Raw genomic sequence first — 24,325 nt, forward strand, 5'->3', positions numbered from 1 at the left:
AATCTGGGTCATATGGTTGCTGAATTGAATCGATATGAATAGAAATACATAAACCACAACCTGCAAACTAGTCATTTTGGCCCATTCGGTCCTTGAACTTTGCACCTCCATATAAACAAACAGTTCTAACCTTATTTGCGTACACAGTTCTTGAATTCCTTCAACCCTGTTTCTATCATCTAAATTAATATCGACATCCCTGAACTACTAACTCTGGAAGTGAATTTCACAGCCCAAAGACTACTTTATTGAGAAATTTCACTGCCCTGTTTTTAAATTTCTTAGATTTAACTTTCGAATTTGATTCATACAACTTGAATGTGCAATTTCTGGATGCAGTTTGCTTCCGCCTACCCAGTCCTATCTTTAATTTTTAGCACTTATCCTGGTTGAGCATTGTCACTGACCCTAATGAGTTGATGGTTAATGTTGAATTGGAGAAATCCACTTTGTATTAAGGGAAAGCATTAATGTAGGGTGTTTAAGGGCATACTGAATACACTAATATGCATTCTATTTTAGAATAGAGGTATCAAGCTCAATTAAATTCTTAGCACATTGTGCTGAACTTGCATCTCTTCCTTTTTTTGTAATATACAACCATGCTTGCTGTTACTGGCATTTCAGCCTTTGAAAAATTATTTGAACATGTGTACTTGTGCTTCAGAGTCTATTAACTTTGGGACTTCAATGTGGGCAATGTAGTTGTTAGTACATGGAGTTGTCCTCTTGTAAACTGTGCTGAGTAGTGGTATTACAAAGGTACACTATAAACGTTGGTCCCTGTAACAAGTGAAAGTTGCAAACAAGTAAATGTAGACTTTAACTTTTGACTTAGATGCAAGTAAGTATTTGACAGTGGATCTCCGAAACCTCTGCAGTTTCTGCAAGATGATCCAATGCATGTTATGGGATTAACCGAATTATGCATCTGTTTGTGGTCAAAGTGAGTGGTTAACTTCCTACATAACAAACTAAATACAGCAGGACAAAAGTTATACACAGATATTGATTTTAAAGAAGGGTTGTTAAAAATCAGCCTGGTTAGAAAATGCTTGATTTAAAGGCCCTATTAGAGCTTGTCTAACAGGTTTCAGATTTTTGCTCCCTGTGTGGATGAGAATGTGTTCTGTGGAGAGTATGAGCAAACTGACCGTAGCAGCATGGTTCAGGGAGCCACTCAAGTAGGGCAGAAAAGAGAAATGTAGTTGTAATCAGGAATTGTCTAGTCACGGGAATAGACACTGTTCTCTGTAGCCAGAGTGTCCTGAATGCTGCTTCCGGCCTGGTGCCTGAGTTCATGATATCTTATCTGGGCTGCAGAAGAACTTGGAGTGGGCAGGGAAGGATCTCGTTGCAGTGGTCCATGTAAGAATGAACGATACAAGTAGAAAGAAGGAAATGAGCAGGTAGGGGCTAAATTTTAAAGCAGAACTGAAAAAATAATGATCTCCAGACTACCAATTTGCTCATGGCTCAGATAGTAGAGTCAACAAGATTAAAGAGGTGAACATATGGCCCAAACATTGTGGGAGAAACCAGTTTGAATTCATGGGACATTGGCACCAGTACTGGGGAAGGAGGGAGCTGTTCCAATGGGACTGGCTCCACCTGAATCATGCTGGGGCCAGAGCCCTGGCAAATTGTGTAACTAGAGGTGTGAATAGGGCTTTAAGGTAAATGGGGTGTGGGTTCAGTTGCATGGAAAATTATGCTACAAGATGATAAGGCGGGGTAAGAGAGGCTGCTTGGCATGTTCTAGTAACTTTAATAAATAATAGGACAGAGTATAGAAAGGGTCAGGAACCCAACTTCAGGCACAGCAGGTGAAGGAATGACTGAGAGGAGGGGGCCAGTCAATGCAGAATGGAGAGTGTTGTACTTAAATGCATGCAGTATACAAAACTAAAATTGGCAGGTACAATGTTGCAGATATCATAGACGTGGCTGGAGGAGGATTAGGTCTGGGATCTAAATATCGAAGGGTACGTGTCCTATTGAAAGGACAGGTAGATTGGCAGGGGGGTGAGGTTACCTTGTTAGTAGGAAACTAAATTAATTGATAGTGAGAAGTAGAACCTAAGTGAGTAAAGTTGAGGAACAGGAAAGGTAAAACCACTCTGATAGGAGTTGTGTACAGGCCACCTAGCAGTAATCAGAATGTGGGCAGAAAATAAATTAGCAGATGGAAAAAGTGTGGAAGAATTATTATCTTGGGGGCTTCAATATGCAGGTGGACTGGGAACATCAGATTGGTAGCAGATCTCAAGAAAAGCAATTTGCAGAATGTGTACAAGATAAGCTGCTCTAAAAAACACCTGTGATAGAGCCCACAAGGGAACAGACAATTCTGAAGTTGAAGTGTAATGAGGCTGACTTGATTAGGGAGCTTAAGATGAAGAGACTCCTCTGGGTCAGTGATGATATGATAAATTCATGCTGCAGTTTGAGAGGGAGTAGTTCTGCTATAACGCATATTCCGGCAATACAAATTCGCTACAACACCAATGACGAATAGGGGAATGCTGCTTCTCAAACACGAAATTGAGTTGGCTTTAATGCGATTCCATTGGTGTGTGGAGGAGTACGCTTTGACATCACATGATTGTTTCGTGGGCTTTGTCCTGAGCATGCACAATGTAAGTGCCGAAAAAGTCTCCACCCCATCATGTGATCATTTCACACTTTTTTGAGGCATTTTCTGAGAGGTACAGTACTGTGATTTTTTGTTTTTATTTCATCATTAAATATGAATTAAATATTTATTCAAACTGTACTATCCTTTGAGTGAATTTTTTCCCCCCCTTTGGTCTGCCCCTAACCCTGCATTTCCTATACGCCCCGTTATTTCTATAGAATGATTTTCTATAACGCAGTGTTGCACAGGACTGTACCAGAACTTGGAGAGTTGAGGTCAGAAGTGGGTGTAATGGCCATCACTAAGGAGAAGGTGCTGGGGAAACTGAAAGTCTGGAAATGAATGAAACAACCAAACCAGATGGACTACACCATCGGGTTCTGAAGGAGGTAGCTGAGGAGATTGTGGAGACATTGCTGGTGATCTTTCAGGAATCACTGAAGTCAGGGAGGGTCATGGACTGGAAAATGGCTAATGTAAAATCCCTGTTAAAGAGGAGTTGAGAGGCAGAAGACCGGAAACTACAAGCTGGTTAGCCTGACCTCGGTCATTGAGATTTTAGAGTCTGTTACTTAAGAATGAAATTGCAGTGTACTTGGAAGTGCTGTGTCTGTATTTGATGGAGTTTCGAAGTGCCAGGGAGCGGGGGTGGTGGTGGTTGGGGGGTGGGGGGAGGGAAGGAAGAAGAAAAATCTGATCCAGACTCTGAAACCTAGAACACAGAGGCCTGGATAGAGTGGACCTGGAGAAGATGTAATCACTAGGAGGAGAGACTAGGACCTGAGAGCACAGCCTCAGATTGAAGGGGTGACCTTTTACAATGAGATGTGCAGGGATTACTTTACCAAAGTGTGATGAACCTGGAACTTATTGCCACAGAGGGCTGTGGAGGCCAAGTCATTGAGTGTATTTAAGACTTGAGTTCTTGACTGGTAAGGGGATCAAGAGTTATGGGAAGAAGGCAGGATAATGGAGCTGAGAAACATAGCAGTCATGATCGAATGGTGGTGCAGTCTTGATGAGCAGAATGGCCTAATTCTACTCCTATAAACTTATGGTCTTTAGTCACAGCAAATTGTGTCATTATTACTTATCCACTTTTGTGCTGAAAATTATGCTTAAATCCTTATATTGAAGTGCACTCTGTCTTATCACATGTTTAAAGTAAAAATTGTCTGAATGTAACTCTTGTCTTTCCATCTGCAATACAGCAAGAAATTGAGAATTTTAAGAAGCTAACTGTAATTAGTAAAGAACATTTCGATACCCTGGCACCTGAACCACCAGTTGACACAAACCAGGAGGTGCCTCCTGCACCACCAAAGGCACACCAAGGTAAGATCAGTATAGTATGTACTAAAACATTTAATTTTTGATCAGAGTACTTTTTAAGAATGGCTTATACCTGTTCCCTGTTTTTGTTAATTCATTCAATCATGGGTGAATTGCATAAAAAGGTGCTGAGTGATATATTTATCTGCTACTTTTTGAAGTAGGTTTCAATTCACGAATTGAAATTTATCACATTTAGTGCATTTTATTTGTAATGTATTAAAATTGACCTTTTATGGTCATTAATTTAGGTGAATCAAATAACTATAGACAGACTTTCATTAAAGTTTCTACTTGGCATGCTTACAGGAAAAAAGCATCTTTGTGTAAGAGAATCTATGAAGCAGTAAGACAGGACAGGGAGTAGTAGTGTTGATGTTAAGCTACTGGGCTAGTGATTCGGATTAAAATTTCACCAAGGTTGTTTGTATATTTGAATTCAGTGAAAACCATCTTTTATTTAAACTGAAAGCCCACTGATCTGACCACCGCTTGGCAGCAGCTTCAACATAACTTGGAGCACTGCTGTCAAAATTGTACCAGCAGTAACATCTAGAGGTCTGGTGGTGAAGTCAGAATAGTTGTTCATCCGGCTGGTCAAGCAACAGGTGGACATAAATGGTATTTCTAAGTATTACTGTCAAGCAATGTCTCTGGTTTCACCATTACCATGCACTGGTATGTCCTATCCAGTAACAGAACTGACACATCAGTGGTGTGAATACAGTCAGGAAGAAGGGTCCCAAGGAGTTCTTAACACTTCAACCCCATCAAGTTTTGTGGCTTCAAGTAAGCCATTATTGACATGGCAGTTTCCTGCTGATTACCATTTATCACTCAACCATTTAACCAAGGGGGTCTTGAGGCGCAGTAATAATGTCAATATATGTCAGCCAGAAGCCTTGGATGCAAGTTCTACACCAGGATATACTGGTTACAGAAGGAGCATTCGTGATGCAATTCAGCACGCTGATAATCAACTCAAAAGCCATCTGCCACTTCCCTAATTCCCTAAAAGGGAAGAAAAGTTGTGAGAAGATTTTTTTTTAAGAAAGTTACCCTCTGCCGTTCTGAGTAGTGGAAGCAGAAATGTATATAGTGAGTGGGGAACTTCAATGAAGTACACATTTGATTTAAGTATGCAAAAACAAATATACTCAATATTTTTGTGTGACCGTTTATGTGTAGTACCCTAAAGGGTCCAGCTTATGGATGGAAAATTTCTGGTTCTTAAGTGGCCATGCAGTTTAAAGGGAAGCTTGACATTACACACATGGACCAATATTCAGCCACTTGAAATAACTTTAATACTCAACACTTGGCTGCAAACCTGATTTCAGCTTTGGTTCAGACATGAATAAAGTTGAATTCCAGAAGTAAGGTGACATTGATTGCCCTTAATGTTGAGACATCAAGGAGCCCAAATGTAACTTCGATCTGAGAAAACTCTCTAAGTATTACTGTCAAGCAGTAAAGATGAGGGGTTTCTCAGTTGTGTAGTTATATTGGAGAAACCAATGTTGCCCACCTTTAAAGTCAAGAGGCGATTTGATAGAGTTGCTCAAAATCATGAGTTCTAGATGATCAATGGAGGGAAACCATTTCCATTGGTAGAAGAGTCAAAGAATCAACAGCTAAACGAAAAGTGATTTTTTTTTTTTTTTTTTGGTGCAGTGACCAATTAGGGTATGGAATGCACTTTTTTTTAAATACAAAGTGGTCAAGGCCACCACAGAATAGCCAAGATCTGAGCTCCATAGTTTGTGGAGTCCCGGACAGATTCTAACAATGGCCATTGCTTTCAACCTCCACTCCAAACTCCTTTCCATAATCATCAAAATTAACCCTTTCCCTGGAAACATAAGACATAACAAAAGCCAGTCTGTTCTGAACCTTGGTGTCACATTTGACCCCAAGATAAGTTTTTTGATTTGGTTTTATTTTTGTCATCCCTAAGGCTGTGTAGCTCCACCTCCTAACATCACCCAATTTTACCCTTTCTCAGCTGATCTACTGCTACAGCTCTTTGTTCATTACTTTGTTATCTCCAGACTTGACTATTTAAATCCCCTCTTTGCTTGTCTTTCTCCTATCCTCTCTGATCTTGAAGACATCTGAAACTCTCTATGGCTTAACTTGTAAGGTCCATTTGTCAAGCTTGCTGGACTGTATTAGTTTCCGACTTGACTTTAAAATTCTCTTCCTTGTTACAAATTACGTGTCATTCTTTCCTATCTCTGTATGTTCTTTTTAGTCCTATGCCTCCCTGAGATGCTTGTGCCCCTGTAATTCTGACTTTATGCATGCATATGCACCCTCCACCCCTGGATTTTAAATATTTCATTTCTTTTGTATTTTGGTGCTGGCCAAGTGCCAATCTATGGAATATTCGACCAATTATCCTCAGCCTATATACTGCATTTTCTTTCTTAGATGGTGCTCCTTAAAACCTATGATTTTGAAAAAACATTTGGTCATCTGATTTAATATCATCATAAATGGCTTGGAATTGTCCTTTGTTCTGTAACACTCTTCTGAACCACTGAGAAATTTCCTCATGTTAAAGATGGTATACAAATATAAGCTGTTGTTGGATGCATAATCAATCACAGTTTTCAAACAAGAAATGGCTGAGCTGTTGTAGAGAAGAAAATTGCAGGGCTACAGGGGAAAGTGAAATGAGTGTGCGACTAGATGAACTGGTGTTGCAAAGAACCGGCATTGACACCTGGACTAGCCTAGATGTGACTCCAGGCCCATAGCAATAAGGTTTACTCTGAATTGCCCCTTGAAAGGGCACAGCAAGCCACTCAGTTTCTGGGTGGTTAAGGATGGGTAACAGATATTGCCCTTGCCAGATATCCACTACTGTCTGTGCTGTAATGGTTCCGGAATATTGTGGTTTTCAAATATACATAAGTTTCTGTTGGCTACGCTTCTCCTATATTTCAGATCATCATAACTCACTGCATTTTATAATTTCTCCTTGTCTCTCCTTTTTTTATTCTTTTCCAGCTATCTTAAATGAGTCTCCTGGTTACCAACTCTTAATTTCCACTGTGGAATATTTCTCCTTTCTTTGATTACTCACCACAATTTAAAAAATTTCCATTAGTTAAGGAAATACAGCACAAATTTATTGAAAGCAGGTCATATTTATAAGTAGTTTGAGTTTGTTGATGAGGTAATGTAGGGTTGCTGCGGATAATACAGTTGATGTGTATGTGGACTTGCAAAAGGTGTTTGATAAAGTACCATTTGATAGGCCTGTCAGCAACACTGAAGCTCGTGGAATAAGAGGTCACAGGAGCGCAGTGTGATACCTTTTTTTTTTCATCCTACCAAAATATAATGCGAACTAAAGGATAAAATTCTAAAGAAGGCGCAGGAACAGAGCAGCCTGGGAGTATATATGCATGTATATCTTTGAAGATGGCAGGGCAGGTAGAAAGGGTGATTGAAGCAAAAGACAAAGACAATATGGTAATGTTACTAAACTAGTAATTCAAAGACCCAGGCCAAGGTTCTGGGTTTCGTAGGTTCAGATTCCACTATGGCAGCTGGTGGAATTTAAAATCAAATCATGAAGTCTGGAATGTGTTTCATAGTGACCATTGCTACCACTGGCTTATTGTTCTTATGTCCTATAGGGAAGGAATTCTGCTATTCTTACCTGCACTGTGCTAGATGTGACTCCAGGCCCGTAGCAATATGGTTGACTCTTAATTGTCCCTTGAAAGGGCACAACAAGCTACTCAATTTTTGGTTGGTTGGGAATGGGTAACAAACGTCATCACTGGCAAGGGCAACACTATCCTATGGATTTTTTTTAAAAATAGTCTAGATCACGGGTTGCTTCAGTTGCATTGAGTGGTTGGGATGTGCAAGTTGGACCAAAAGATCTTTTTCCATGCTTACATCTCTAGGACTCTAAGACCAGAATGTAGAAGACAGTGAAGCCTGATTTTAAGCATTTCTGTATTTGGAGAAAAATTTGTCTCTTGCAAAAACAGTAGCCAAATTTTGAATTACTTGTATCTGACAGATTATGCTGAAGAATTAGCCAACAAGCTGTTTGGTGTTGCAGAGCCACCATCATCAAACCTAGCCCGTTCTTTACCTACAACCGTACCAGAATCTCCAGTTTGTCCAGCCAGGACCCCAAGGACACCACGTACACCTAGGCTACAAGATCCCAGTAAGACACCACGATTTTATCCTGTCGTCAAAGAAGGAAGGCCTTTGGACATTGAGGTACGATAAATGTTTTAGTCTTTCTTGACAAGAAATACAATACCTTTTCCCTTTATTGTATGACATTATTTTGGCACAAAGTTCCGAATCCAGTTAGACCACATACGATGATGCTTTCTCCATAGTTCAGACAGTGAAAATATTGCTTTTTAATGCTTATGCATCACTTGAGTGCTCATTTTAAATTTAAAGATGGTCTTTATTAGTCCAGTCCTTTTTATTAAAAATCATACTCGATAAAAGCTCTGTTCAGATTTTCCTGAATTTTCTTTGTGTAGTGTGTATTTATCATTGCACTGGGGTCTGGAATAATGTAATGCTGATTATTGCTGGAAAAAAGACAACTTGCCAACCAATCAGCACTCTCCTCTCTGGTAATGCAAATGATGGTTTTCCCCTTCAAGGAAGGATAGAGGATTTGAATATTATTTAAATACAGAAAGCTATAGAAAGAGGGATGTGGGGGTTTTGTCCATGAATCACAAAAAGCTGGCATCCAAGTAATAGGGAAGACAAATTTCTATTATTATTTCTAAGGGAGTACAGTATGAAAGTAGGTCTTGCTAAAACTAGACGAAGTACTAGTCAGACCGCAACTGGAATACTGTGAATAGGTAGGGCCCCTATATCTAAGAAAAGATATACTGACACTGGCAACAGTCAAGAGAAGGTTCAGCAGGTTGATACCAAGGGACTGTCTTTATGGAGAGACGTTAAGTAGGCTGGGCCTGCACTGTTTGGAATTTAGAAGAATGTGAGGCAACCTGATTGAAACATACAAGATTCTTAGGGTAAATGCAGAAATGTTGTTTTCCCTTGTGAGAGAGTCTAGGACCAGGGGGCATAATCTGAGTAAGGGGTCGCCCAATTAAGACAGATGAAGAGAATCTTCTCTGAGAGTAGTGAATCTGTGGAATTCTTTATTGCAGATGACTGTTAAAGCTAGGTCATTAAGTATATTCAAGGTTGAAATGGAGATATTTTTAATCATTTAGGGGAGTCGATGGTTGAGAGGACTAGGGAGGAAAGTGAATTTGAGTATTATCAGCAATGATCCCATTGAACAGTGGAGCACACGGGTTGAATGGTCTACTTCTACTCCTACATCTTATGGTCTTGTGGAGTGCATGATGAAATGGAAACAAAATGTCCTTTTATTTTCAGCAATATTCCAGTTTCGTACCATCAAAGGACTGTTTGAGACATCAAAATGCAATATCTCAGTTTGTACGCTATCCTTCATTTTCAACCCCCCCCACCCCATCTCTCTATTGTCTTTTAATTTTGTAACATCTGTAGGTATAATATAAAAGTAAAAATCCATTGTCAATCTTTTTATGGACCCCATTCGCAGTATTTTGTCTGCTGGAAAGTGATTCAGCTTCCTTGGAAGTTTCATGAATGGTAACTCTCATGAAATTTGTAATTCAAAGACTCTCAAAAATAGAATGAAAACGTTAAAACCTGTATTATACACAATATATCACTTAATATCATCAGGCAGTTCTACTAAATTCTGAAATTATGCTGCAAACTCAGCAATGTATGTTCAATTAACATCATTTATTACTAGTACCAATGGCAATACATCCGTATTTAACCTCATAATCTCTTTACCTCAAGCCCTTTCTGACCTCACAGTGACTTGGCCCAAATACATGATGTGAATGGGTGCACTGAGGGTAATATGTAATTTACTGAGGCAAAAGCGAAGTTATTGGTAGTTTTTAAAACTCCAGGGTGATTGCATTTGCAGGCACCAAGGAAAAGAAAAACAAGGCATAGTTCAAATCCACCACTTGAATGTCATATTGGCTGGGTTATGGATTCCAAGGAACACAGACCAAGAACATCATCTGTTAGGTAAATGGTTTTGCTTATATCATTTATTAATAGTTTGGTACATTTATACACTTAAAAAGCGTAGAAATGTACAGCAATTGCAAACCAATGTAGTGATGCTGCTACTTGCGTAGTATCAACAAAAATGCTTAGATGGTTTATATCAGTTGAATAAATAGCAATTTCATAACTGGTCCATGAAAGGAGAAAATACAACCATATGTTCAATAATTGTAACATCATATTTACATAATATTAACATTTGTTATAGCATTCAGTATATTGCATATGTTAAATTTAATTGAAAGTATCTTTTAAGGTATTAAATGTAAGATTCCTTTACTCATTTGTTTATGTTAAATTCTTAGACAATTCAGTTTTTTATGCTATAAAAAGTATCATTGATGATACACATTTGTCATGTACATAAATCTACTTGTGTCTTTGGATATTGCTATTTTGTGACAATAGGCTGGATATCCTATCACTGCCTCTGAAAAGTTTAGTCCAAGACTGAAGTGGTTACTTAGGACGTTTATGAAAGATATTTAAGTTGCAAATGTTATGATGCCATTCTATGCTGTTGAAAATGACTTAAATTAGCAAAAGACACAGTCTAAACAAAATTTATCTATGCAACAATAACATTCCAGATTTATTTGGAAACAGTAATGCTGAGTAGTTTCTTATGACTAATTTCATAAGTTCTAAGCCTCCTTGTTTGGAGCCATCCAATTGCCAAAATGTCCTGCAAAAACAAATTAAATAATTCCAGAATGCTTTTTCCCTGCACTTTTGTATTTGCCTTCTAAGTCACTGTTGTACTTCAATGTAATTCCAAGGTACTGGTAACAACAAAGTATTGATGTTTGTTTCAATTTACCACATCCAAACATTCATCAATTATAGCAAGTGGAATATTTCAAAATAAGTTTCATTTTGACTCTTTTTATAGTAATGATAATTATTTATTCCTTGAAATAATCACACATTCTTGATTTAGGAACTATTTAGGAATGGTGAGGAGCAACAAGGAAACTATAGATTGGTGAGCTTACCATTAGGGAAATGGCAAGTCTGTAATTAAGACTGAATACTTTGAATCTTTCAGCTGATCAGAGAGGACCAGAATGTGAATTTTTAATAGGGTAGATCATGCCTGATGAACTGATTTGAATTTTGGAAAAGATGACAGAATAATGGGTATGGATGTGATTTTATATGGATGTTATTTGTGGACTTCAGGATCAAAAATTCTTAGGTTCACTAGATTGATCTCAGAGATGAGGGTTTTGTCTTACAAAGAAAGATTGAACAGTTTAGGCCAACACTCGAGTTTAGAAGAATGAGAGGAGGTACACAAGATGCCAAACAGGATCAATGAAGTAGACTTGGGCAATTTCCTCATGGGGCAATCTAAGACAAGAGGCCCTCGTCTTGGGATAAGGGGTAGCAGATTTAAAACAGATGACAGTTATTTCTGTGAAAGGATCGTGAGCCTGTAGATGGTACAATGGACATTGTCTATCTCTTCTCTCGACTAAATTTACTCGGATTTTTAATGAGTAATGGATTGAAGGGTAAGGCCAGTAGGCAGGAAAGTGGGGTTGAGACCAAGATGAGATCAACCACGATTGTATTAAATGTTGGAGCAAGCTTGAGGGGCTGAGTTGCCTATTCCTGCTCCTTGCTCTTAAGTTCATGAGAGGCTGTTAGCCAAAGTTGAAATGCATGGACTTGAAGGCAAATTATCATTCTAATCAGGAAATTGGATGAATGACAATTAATAGAGTAGAAGAACGGGCAGTTTGTGACTCGAGTGCCCCATAGGATGTGTTTAACACTTCTTAATATTTTAGCGAAGATCTGTGGCACAGGTTGTGGCTGGAGTTGTTGGTTGATTCGCTGAGCTGACTATTTTCCGTGCAAACATAGCATCCCCCTTCTAAGTGACATCTTCAGTGCTATCTAGTCTCCATTGAAATACTGCTGTTCTGTTTCGTTCTGTTCCGTTCTGAACTTGTATTGTCTGGTCTGTTATGGTGAGTAGTTCTGTTTGTTTATAGTATCAGTAGTTGAAAACCAGGTTTCCAGGAATTCTCGTGCTTGTCTTTGTTTTGCTTGACCTAGCACCAGAATTCCTGGAAGCCTGGTTTTCAACCAGTGATACCATTAAAAGCATGTTGAAATAGACCCCATCTACATACTACTGCGAAGGAAAACCGGAAACAGAACTACAGGCCATATAAATTCATAACAGAACAGAACAGCAGCACTTCAATGGAGACTAAACAGCACTGATGAGGTAACCTGGAAGGGGGATGAAACGTTTGCATGAAAACCAGTTAGCTTGGCAAACGTAATGACAACTCCAGTGTTTAGCATTGTTTACTATAAACTATTTGACTGGTCTTGTGCACCTGTAACACATGACTCCAGTTCTGAAGGTTGTATCTTCAAATCATATCGGGATCAGTGTTTTGGGCTCTTCTAGTAAAGTGGTAGTGTCTCCACCTTTGGAATGGAGGTCTGCCTTCAAGTTCTACATATCCTAGAGCTTTGTCATAACATGTCAAAATGGATTGATTAAAAATATTTACTTTAGACTATTTATTAAGCATTTAGTGAGATCAACAAACCACTTTTCAGGTTTGCTCTTGACAAAAATAGACAACATAGTGCAAATTTACAAAGAAAAACTGGTTTAAGAGAATGGACAAAATTGTAGGAAATTTATTTCAAGTGCAGGTAAATGAGATCACCTTTTCAGACTCCGGATAGAACAGAGAATTTATAAATGGTGAAAATATAGAAACAATGGAGGTCAATGAGACTTGACTTCATTAAAATATCTTGAACGAGTACAAAAAATAATTACAAGGGCTAATGAAATGCTTGCCTTGATATCTGAAGAACCAAAATACAGAACGTTAGGAATTATACTCCAGCTAATCAGAATTTTATTACAACTGAAGAATTGAGATCAGTTATGGGCATAGGAACACCATAGAAAGAAAGGATTTATTGCCCTTGGGGAGATGCAGCATAGATTTATCAGAATGATTCCTGGTCTTCAAAGAGTAACCTCCAAGGAACACCTGTACAAATTAGATAGGTATTCCCTGTAATTTGGATGGTTATGGGGAGATTTAATATTAACTTTCAAAATATAAATGAGAGCAAATGGGATTGATGTGAGAGAATATTTACTGCAGGTTGGAGACTTTAAATTAGGAACATTGTCAATATAAAATGGAGCCAGACCTTTTCGGGAGTTAAATTAGGATACTCATTCATACATGGGGTTGTAGAAGTTTGAAACACTTCTGCAATTGCCAGTTAATACTGGATAATGGCTGATAAAAATCTATCAACCTCAGATTTGCTATTAATCCTAGTAATTAAGGTATAATGGGCAAAGATGGGAGTTGATGACCGATCAGCCATGATCTCTTTGAAAGCAAAACTGGCTTCAGGGGCTAAAAGTCAATTTTAAGCCTGTATAAATGGTTGCAATTAGTGGAAACTCTGATCATCTTGATCCGGGGATTTGGCCAGTTTTGTGCACCGGTAGAAAACAAAATTCCACTGCTGCAAAAGGTGGTCTTGAATGTACTTTGCACTTAACATTCTGTGCTTTAGTGTGTTGCTTGGCTGATATGTGACTAGTTATGCTGAGAAAACTAGCACAGACTAACAACTAACAAAACTTGTACCAGTAAAGTGGAGAATCTACAAGCCAACTTTAGTATTATATCCACCAGAAACATAGTAGTGAGAAAATGTTAAGAGAATAAAATTTCATTCCAAGCTTTGAAATTGTTTTTGTCCACTTAGTAGTTCAAATGCCAGTCCTTCAGAAGGCACACCATTTGTTGGAAGTTATGGCTGTACACCAAACTCTCTACCTAAGTTCCAGCATCCTTCCCATGAGCTTTTAAGAGAAAATGGCTTCACTCAACAAGTTTACTACAAATATCGTCGAAGATGTTTAAACGGTGAGCCTTTATCCTATATTTTCTTCTGTGATGAGAAGTTTGGATAGTTTTGAGTACAGTGAACTTAAAGGATATTGTTCATCCAAAGTAGCAGTTCTTCTCTTACTGGTTTGTACAATTTATTGTTTTCATTTCAAGATATCTTTGTAGCTTTAAAATAAACTCCTCTTTTATGAAGGTTTTTACTTCTAATATACAGCTGAGAAAGGAAAATAAATATGTGACATTTGGGTATTGTAGCTAGTAATTGTACATGGCAGTGAACCTTTTGTAACCTTGGTTTTAATTTGGAAGATTGCTTTATAACTGCTTGGTGATTAACAGTACGTAAATGTTGCTTAAAAGTGATACTGAATTCTAAGCTTTTTGTCCTGCATTCATCTGCATTGAAAACAAACTTTTTGAAAGTTGTTAGGAACAATGTAGAACTTTAATCTTAATTTATTTTTTGTTTTATGAAGGAGGGACATAATTCTAAGGTTGTTGTGAACTTGGTGCCAAGAAGTATGGAGAAGCCTATTTTTATGAATAGTAATCTTTTGGTTCATTTTTACAAGAAGTGTGGGGACTAAAAAAAAACTCTCCCAGTAATAGGGATTGAGGGACACACAAGACTCCAGAAGCAAATGGTCTTTGTTTATTATATGCCAGAGTGTGGAGGCAGTAGTGTTAAACTCTCTAGTATGAAATCCTGCAAAACTGCTGGAAATTGAGTTCTGAGGAAGGGTCACCGGACCTGAAATGTTAACTGTTTTTTCCTTCACAGATGCTGCTGGACCTGCTGAGCTTTCCAGGAACTTTATTTTTGTTTGCTGCTGGAAATTGTGTTTAGGAAATTCATGTTCGTTCTGAGGTTTAGTTTGCAGCTTATTTTGAGTGTCTCGCATACCAGCCAAATAAAGTATCTGGTGATCATGCAGAAAGTTGTCGGAAGGAAACTGGTTGCAGTTGTGCTAGCCTGAGCAAGATAATTTAGTCTTGAGGTTGGTAAATTTTGCTGGGGTTGTGGTGTTTGTAAGGCTATTATTGGGATAGCTGTGGTTTTGAATCCTTTTCTGGTGTTCGTAATGAAATCTTTCCATCATTTTTCCCAATGGAATGTTATTTTCTCTCTCAATTCATTACTTTTTTTGTTAATAATTACACTAGCAAACTCTTGAGAATACATTCAGTAACAGACCACTGTGGTTTAGAATAAATCGGAGATACCAAATTAGGGTCGATCAATCCAGGATTTGGTCTCAGACCTGATTTGTCCAGTATTAACATCAGCTGGGGTCTTAAATGGGGGCTTATCTAGGACCAAAAATCCTTGAATTTGAGATGTGAGTGAATCTTTAAGTATAAGTACCTACAGGTATTTGGCATAGGAATGTGAATTGCTGTGTAATAGATTACATGGTTTGGAATTTTAGAGGCTTTGACTATGTTGCTAAAACATTTCTGGGAGTAGATGTAATATTGAATTGTTTCCAGCCTTTGACTAAGGCTAAACTCTATTAGGAGATAATTGAAGATAGAACCTCGAGGCACACAGCCCTCCAAGATTAGCTCCTGTAATTTGGACCTCTTTAGGGTCTCTGATTTTAATCACTTCGATGTTGGCAGACTTGCCTTCAGCTGTCTGGATCCTAAGCTCTGGAATTCCCTCCCTAAACCTTGCTGCCCCTCTCTCCAGTTAAACAGGGCACTGGTCAGCCCACATATGAAGTATGGTGTAAAGTATTATCTCCTTATTGAAGGAAGGAGGCAAATTCATTGGAGACAGTTTAGAGACTAATACCTGGAATGGGCAGATTGTCAAATGAGGAATGGTTGGACAGACCGGGCCTGTATCTGCTGGAGGTTAGAAGAGTGATAGAACATTTGATTGAAATACAATTGCTGGAGGTGTCTTGACAGACAGAATCTAGAACCAGGGAACAGTGTCTGAAAATAAGAGGACCCCCTTTTTAAGACAGAAAGAGAATGTTTTGTCAGAGTGTCTGACTCTTTCCCTCAAAGCAATGTAAGCAGAGTCTTGGTGTATTTTTGAGGCAGAGGTGATGTATTCTTTTTGATAAGCAAGGGAGCAGGATGAAAGGTTACTGGGGGCAGGCAGGAATGTGCAACAATTAGGATCAATCTTGATCTTATTGAATGGTGAAGCAGGCTTGAAAGGCCTGTTCCTGCTTCTATTTTAGAGTTGTTAGGAAGGCGTATGGTGTGTTAGCTTTCATTAATAGAGGGATGGAGTTCAAGATCTGTGAAGTTATGCTCCAGCTATACAAAACCCTGATTCGGCCACATCTGGAGTATTGTGTCCAGTTCTGGTCGCCTCATTCCAGGAAAGATGTGGAAGCGTTGGAAAAGGTGCAGGGGAGATTTACCAGGATGTTGCCTGGAATGGAGGGAAGGTCCTACAAGGAAAGGTTGAGAGAGCTAGGGCTTTTCTCTTTAGAACAACGAAGGATGAGAGGTGACTTTATAGAGGTGTACAAAATGATCAGAGGTATAGATAGAGTGGGCAGCCAGAGACTTTTTCCTCGGGTAAAGGTAGCTATTATGAGGGGGCATAGCTTTAAAGTGAGTGGAGGTAGCTAGAGGGGAGACGTCAGAGATAGGTTCTTTACTCGGAGTGGTAGGGGCATGGAATGCATTGCCGGAGAGAGTAGTGGAGTCGGCCTCATTAGGGGCATTTAAGCGGCTATTAGATAGGCGTATGGATGATAGTATCAGGTAGGGGTGGAGGTTAGATAGACCTTAGGATTAGGGTAAAAGTTCAGCACAACATCGTGGGCCGAAGGGCCTGTACTGTGCTGTATTGTTGTATGTTCTACGTTCTAAGTAAAAACAAGGATCTTATAAGAGTAACATGATTAAATGATAGCATTTAGAATTGAAAGCAAAGCATCTGAAATTGATGTATCAAAGTTACAATTAGCTAAGATTTAGTTGCATATGGTGCAAGAGAATTTTTTAAAATCTTGAAGTGGCAAGAGAGGAGAGAAAAACATTGAAAGGGAAATGGGAAAGTTTGAACTCCAAAGAAAGTAAGAAATCGGACAGTGTGACCTTAGTTTAAGAAAAGTTTGGGGTAAAGGAAGAAAGCAGAGAGTTCAAAGCATGATTCTGATTGCACTGAAGAATTGGATTTAACTACAATTTTTGTTTAGTACCTAAATTTAGAGTATGGTGTTAAAAGATAATTAACCTCATTTTAAAAGCTAGCTGTGACATTGAATTGCCACTTAAGCCTTAATGTTAGACTGACCAGATGAGTACAGCTATGGATGTGTACACCACTAGTCTGCAGGGAGAATATTCCACAGACTATGAAGTGGTTAAAAAGGCAGTATTAAATGCTTATGAGTTTGTCTCTGAAGCTAATCAATTAAACACTAGGAGACAAAGAAGCCTATTCAGGTACTTGTAGAATTTTCAAGAGAAAGAAATGTTTCAATTTCTGTAATTTTGATCGTAAAAGTTAGAGGAAACATCTGTGTGTGTGAGGAAATGATGATCGAAGTATTCCAAATTAATATTGTGGTAACTCTCGATCTATTTAGATGAGCACTAAGTATCAAAGATCTGAGAAGCAGCAGTTCTGATAGGCACCTGTGACCTCTCTCAGACAGACAGTTATTGTGAAATAGCTATATGGGAATTGACAAGGGATTGGGAGGAATAGGAAATCTGGGAGTGAAAAGGGTATTAACTGTCAGAAATGAGTTGAAGACAAAGGAGGAAGGCTAGAACCAAAAAAAAACCATATAGAGAAGTGATATGGTTCTGTTGTAAAAGACTTTGTTATTGAAGCTAATTGCCAGAAATTAAGTGGGAGACCTATTGCTGTAGTTGGAACACCTAAAGAATCCTGAGAAAAGATTGTACCTGGAAAGGAAATGAGTATTAAAATTGTAGCAGTGCTACAGGTGAAGCATGTACTTTAAGAGCCTACTAGTAAGAAGAAAATGGGTCTGGACCATCTAGATAATTTTTCCTGTATTATTCTTAGTGTGTTCAACCAGTGGAAGTTATAGATGTAGTTATAGGAAGCAGAGGGTGATGTTGAAGGTTGTTTCTCGGACTGGAGGCCTGTGCCACGGGTTGTTGCTGGAACCTTTGTTATTTGTTATTTACACAAATGATCTGGATATGAATGTACACTGCATGATTAGTAAGTTTGTGAATAATGCAGAATTAGGAAGTATCGTTGATTACAAGGAAGGATATCAAAAATTAGAGGGCTGTTGATCAGATGGGGAAGTGGTCTGAGGATTGGCAAATGCAATTCAATACAGATAAGTGTGAGGTGTTGCACTTGGAAAGTCAAACCAAGGTAGGACTTGTACAGTAAATGGTAAGGTCCTGAGGAGTATTGTGCAATAGAGGGACCTAGGAGTACAAGTACATAGTTTGTTGAAAGCGGTATCATGGTTAGACATGGTGAAGAAGGCATTTGGCATGCTGGCCTTCATCAGTCGAGGCACTGGGTGTAGGAGTTGGGATGTCATGTTACAGTTGTACAAGTCATTGGTGAGGTCACACTTGGAGTATTGTGTACAGTTTTGGTCACCCTGTTGTAGGAAAGACATAGTTAAACTGGAGAGTGTGCAAAGAAGATTTACGAGGATGTTGCCAGGACTAGTTGACCTGAGTTGTAGGGAGTGGTTAGCCAGGAATAGGACTTTGTTCCTTGGAACATAGGAGAAAAAGGGGAGACTGTTTTGAGGTGAATAAAATCATGAGGGGCAGAGATAAGCTGAATGCATATAGTCTTTCCCCCAGGGATGGGGAATTGAATGCTAGAGGGCATAGATTTAAGTTGAGAGGGGCAAGATTTAAGAAGGACCTGAGGGGCAACCTCTTCACGCAGAGTGATGCGTATATGGAATGGACTGTCAGAGAAAGTGGTTGAGGCAGGTACAATAGCAACATCCAAAAAAACATTTGGATAGGTACATGGATGGGAAGGGTTATGAGAAATATGAACCAAATGTGGGCAATTGGGACTAGCTGAGTGGGCAGCATGGACCAGTTTGGGCCGAAGGGCCTGTTTCTATGCTGTATTACTCGATGACTGACTGACTGCTCTTGAGGCAGTGGAAAGCAGTATGGAAAAGTTTTTAAAGCTTTTGTTTATATCAAGCAGGCAAGCCAGTTAAGATATTGGAGCAAATTGGTCATCATTGTTAGGTGATGATGCAATCCCTCTTCCAGAAAGGGGCTTTTTCTGAAAGAGAAGGTATTAATTAGAGGTATTTCATTGAAGTTATAAATTGGTCCCATTCTGTGGAATTGGATTAAAGGGTGACCTAATGAGAAGTTGTATTTGGTGTGAGACATCAAAACATGTAGAAGGAGATTATTTTATTTTGTGGGATGAAATGTCTGGTTCAAAAATATTAGTGACGCCAAGGAACTTGAAACAAGCAGAGCAAGTGAAAGAAACTGAGATTCTCTGGAAGCTTGTACTGTTTCATAACTGTTGAGACTACAATTTAGGACTCAAAGAATTAGATAGGAAGACTGTACAAAAGGGGATGCATGAAAATTCAGTTATCTGAAACATTTTTTTAAAAAAAGAGCATTAGTAAAAAGCAACTAAGTATTGTGAATGAGGCTGACATGTTTAACCTATCTTCTTTAATGCAGAAGTAATAGACAAATCCTGAGTTGACAGAACTTTATCAAACAGCTGGCTCAGCAACTGGATCAGAATCAGTATTTGGGTGAATGTTGCTGTTCAAAAGAGTGTTTATGAAGAAACAGACTGCCACATTGGCATTCGTCCATCAGGTGGTAGTTCACACTGGATATTGTAACAATTTACAAGTGACTCTCAAAATTCCAAAGGCGGGTTACTTGGGTATTAGGAAAACGAGGTAAAATACAATAACATTTTTATTGGCCAGGATATCATAAAGATATGATGAAACCTTTCCAGACATGCCAAGTAGTGGGAAAATCCAAACCATCAATTGAACCTGTACCCTCTTATTCTGTCAACTTCTGAAGAACCATTTAGCAGGGTCCTTATGGATTACAAAGTATCCCTAACTATAACCAGATGTGGGAATTGATGTCTTTTAAGAGTCATGGACACTTCAAAAACATTTCCGGAGGCCATCCCTTTGGGAAAAATTACAGCAAAATGATAGTGAAATAGTTCCTGGTTTACATTAATGATCTAAATCTCGGAGTGCAGGAGTCAATTTCAAAGTATTGTAAACTTGAGTCTGGTGTAGAATTTCAAATGGACATTGACAAGTTGATGGAGGGATGGATGGGTAGCCAATTAAGTTAAATGCAGAGAAATGTGAGGTGATTTTGGCAGAATGAAAATGGAGTAACACATAATGGGGTACCATCCTAAAGGATGCCTAGGAGCAGGGAGACCTGCTGGTTAGACAGGTGGAGAGTGCAGTTAATGCATACAGTATTCTGGGATTTATTAATACTGGTATGAGTACAAGTGTGACCATTATGCTGGACCTGTATAAGATACCAGTTAGACCTCAGTTGATACGATGTGTACATACTTTATTGGAGAGAGCGTAAGAGGTTTGAGAGAATAGTTTCAAGGATACAAAATTGTTTAGTTATTAAGGTAGATTGGAGAAGTGAGGCAGTTTCCCTTGATGGGGGAGAAAAACAGAGTAGAATTGATTGAAGTTTGTTTTAAAAAATCATGAGCGATCTGGACAGAAGGATAAACTGTTCCTGCTCATAAAACAATTTGTAGAAGAAGTAAATGTGATGTGAGAAGAAACTCTTCACATAGGAAATGATGGATGTGCTGCCTGGAAGTATTGTAAATGCAGGTTCATTTGAGACATTCACAATGGTTTTTGTATTTCTGTTTAAATAATGTGCAAGATTATGAGGGAAAAAAGGCAAGGAAGATAGGACTAACTCAATGCTGGTGCTGCAAGGCAGTGTGAATTATTGCCTGCTGCAAAAGAACGAATCTCATTCTTGATACTTGAAATACAATCAATCAAGGTTTAAATTTTAGGTCACATATTCAAATATATAATGAATAGTTCAGAAATAAAACAATTTATTTTTGTCAGCCTATCATCTATAGTTGCAAGGTGCAGTAAAAAGATGGTATTAAAGACCACGATTTCAGCCTATTTTCAGGACGTCATAATGATGGGAAGCAATAAATTTTCTTGTTATAGTTGGCAATTAAGGATACTGTTAATAAGTCTCCAGGATTCAGTCCTTTCAAATTAATATATGGACATGAGGTTAGAGAATTCCCTCAAAGAAAAATTTGAGCCAAAGCTTCAAATCAAATTTCCAAAATGTTTTGAATTTCTAGGAATAATTAGCCAAAGCATGTCGATTGACCAAAGAGCACTGGATAATTGCTCAACAAAGAATTAAAGCTAAAATGGATTTGTCGTTGGAAACAAGGTATTGGTATTGTTACTAGTCGGTAGTGAAACACTAAAACTGAGGTGCACTGAACCTTATCAAAGCAAAAAGAAACTGTGTGAATTTCAGTGTTAATACATTAAACCAGCACTATGACAGGTCAGAAGGAATGTATTTGTAATGGTGAAATAAAAATATTACAGCTGTTTTGAGAATGAATTAAATTTAAAATTTGAAAGTGCTAAAGTTAGCTGGAATATTATGCTATCTCCCAGAAACTGTTTGAGCTGATTTGAAAACTAATATAGACGCTTAAATCAAATCGTGTAAATCCGTCAGAGAGCGCTTCTTTGGCCATGTGTGATATTAATGTAAGGTAGGCATCACCCATGTAGAAACATCCTTACACCACTCAACCTAGAGAACGTAGCCCATGTGAGGAAAGCCATCAAGTTCATCATGGAAAATGTGCTTGTAAATCTGAGCTAGATGTGATAATGTTATTGATCAGTGCTCGCCAAATAGTATAGACTGTGACAAGATGATCGGTTGGACGCTCAGTGCGTTTAATTTGCATGTGGTGGCAACTAGATATATTCACACAGGACCCTCTTCTATGTCGGCAAAAGGAATTTGTGCATACATTCCACCTTTTTTCCCTGCCCTTGGCAGCACCCTAACTAATCAGAATCTACCTGCCTGATCTGAGGTTAATTGGCTGTCTAAGATTGACAGTTAACAGGTCCAGCTGCATCTCTGTGCCAGCCATGGTCCCATCTAGCCATGTCGTCTTCTCATATTTTATGAATTGGTATTCCTTTTCGTTAGTTTGGTTTCTTGATTGCAGTCCTGATGAGAACAAGACCATAACTTTGCATTATGCAAGAAAATTTCAATGAACTTAAGTGAGCTGAAGCATGAACCATTTTGCTTGTCATGAATAAAATACCATTGCATAGGACTAAACTATCTTTTTTCATAGGATTATACACCAGAAGAATTCCTGGCTTGTCCATCACACAATCCTGACCACTCAAAAGGTGAAAGATATCACACATGCAGGATGGTCTTCAATCCAATCAAATCAAATTTATTTAGTTTTTAAAAAAATTGCAGAAGAATACTGAAATAGATTAACTGCACAATACTTAATTTCTGACACGCCTAAAGCTTGTGGCTCTTGAATTTGACCGAAATGATGTTCAGGGACATCACAAAAGCTCTTCTTAACTCCTCTTTTGTGAGACTAAATGATATTGATTACCAAATAAAGTACAAATATTTTTCTGGGACTCAAGAAATCGAAATATCAAAAGGCTTATTTTCAAGCTCCAGACAACAAGGGTTGCACTTTTATCATGTAGCTTTAAAAATGTTCCCTGATGGGTCAGAATAATGATGATTATCTGTTTCATCTGTTCTCAATCTAAACAATCTCCAGATGTCATCATCAACTTATGCAACTAACTACAGATTAACAATTAACTAACTACTGACTACAGGCTACATTAAACAAGGTAAGATAGCTAGGAAATAAATCTATGTAGATATCTGTAACCAGTGTTGTGTACTGACTAATCATAAATTGCAAAGCGGCATCATAGCCAGTTTTAAGGTCAAAGTGTAGGCTCAGTCATTGTGTATGTTTAAGATTGAGATCAGTAGATTTCCATGTTAAAAATATCAAGGGATTTGGGGTTAGTGAAGAAAAATTGTGTTGTATTAGAAGATCAGCCGTGATCTTGGTGAATGGCCTCCCAGTCCTATTTCTTAAGTGACATTTTGAGTGTACTTTACACTCCTTTAAAACCATTTAGAAAAATTACAAGGTATTTGCAATGCTGCGTATCTAATTGCATAACCTTTCCTTTTCAGAGAGGAAGAGATTAGGAATTGGACAGTCCCAAGAAATGAACACGCTGTTCCGTTTCTGGTCCTTTTTTCTCAGAGATCATTTCAACAGGAAAATGTATGAAGAATTTAAACAGCTGTCTCTTGAGGATGCAAAAGACAATTACAGGTATAATCAGCAGTATTTGGTTGAAGATGAACAAGAAGAATGGAATAAAAGAAAGAAGTTCTTCCTAATTCAGACTAAAAGATTTTTGTCCTCAACAGAAATTTGCATTTTATTATATGCGTTTAAACTAAAAATACCCCAAGGCACAAGATGGTTCTTCAGTAAAACTGAAATTGGTACTGTATTGCAATATTAGAGCAAGAGGGCAGAAGCTCATCAAAAAGATTGATTTTTTTTTTTAAGGAGAAAAATTAGGTAGGAAGAGATTTTAGGGAGGAAGCTAGCAGTACAAATTAGTAACTAGTTAACAAATCAAATAATACAAATAGACTGTTTGGGCTGTGGAGTTTGTGGAAATCGCTGCAATCCGTACACGTTGTGGTAAGTGTCAGCAGCTCAATTTTGGCACAGTTGTTGAACTGTAATCTGCTCAAGCTGTAATCTGTTATGGGACATGGGAGGGAGCATACCTGGATGAAAGTCAAGTGTCACTTGAGTTAAGTTGAACTTTTGTTAGTAATTATATAAAGGAAGGTATACAAATGAGAGTCGGGTACGAATAGGGATCAAGGGTTCAGTGATGGTCTTCCTTCTGGCAAGCTGATAACAAAGAACTTGTTACCTATGTGAATGAGGGTAAGGACTACAGGGTGGGTGGACAAATTGATCATGTCACAGAGGGCTGTTTAATTGAGGGGAAGTGCAGGTAAATGTGGCAGCAAAAGGCATGTTTTCAGTCAGGGGATTGCATTTTGTTCTCTGCAGCTCAAAAGTGTTGTCTACCTGCTCTCAGTTAGAGACGTCTCCTTGTGGCTTGAGAAAAACTTGGTGTGAAAGTTTGTGGTGATTCATACAAGAAACAATTACATTTGT

At 38.4% G+C, this 24,325-nt stretch overlaps 1 protein-coding gene across 1 annotated transcript; it reads left to right on the forward strand.

The window, feature by feature from the left end:
- Positions 1-3,803: 3,803 nt before the first annotated feature.
- On the forward strand, positions 3,804-23,718 carry LOC125481454 (la-related protein 1-like; the record flags this gene model as incomplete). The annotated part of the gene is made up of 5 exons (XM_048593018.1): positions 3,804-3,973; positions 8,016-8,224; positions 9,981-10,087; positions 13,904-14,064; positions 23,308-23,718. Coding segments are annotated over 5 exons (988 nt in total), but the record flags the coding sequence as incomplete, so codon positions are not given.
- Between the last annotated feature and the right edge of the window lie 607 nt (positions 23,719-24,325).

Source organism: Rhincodon typus, unplaced genomic scaffold, assembly GCF_021869965.1.
Source record: "Rhincodon typus isolate 14 unplaced genomic scaffold, sRhiTyp1.1 hic_rhity00002222, whole genome shotgun sequence".
Classification (NCBI taxonomy): domain Eukaryota; kingdom Metazoa; phylum Chordata; class Chondrichthyes; order Orectolobiformes; family Rhincodontidae; genus Rhincodon; species Rhincodon typus.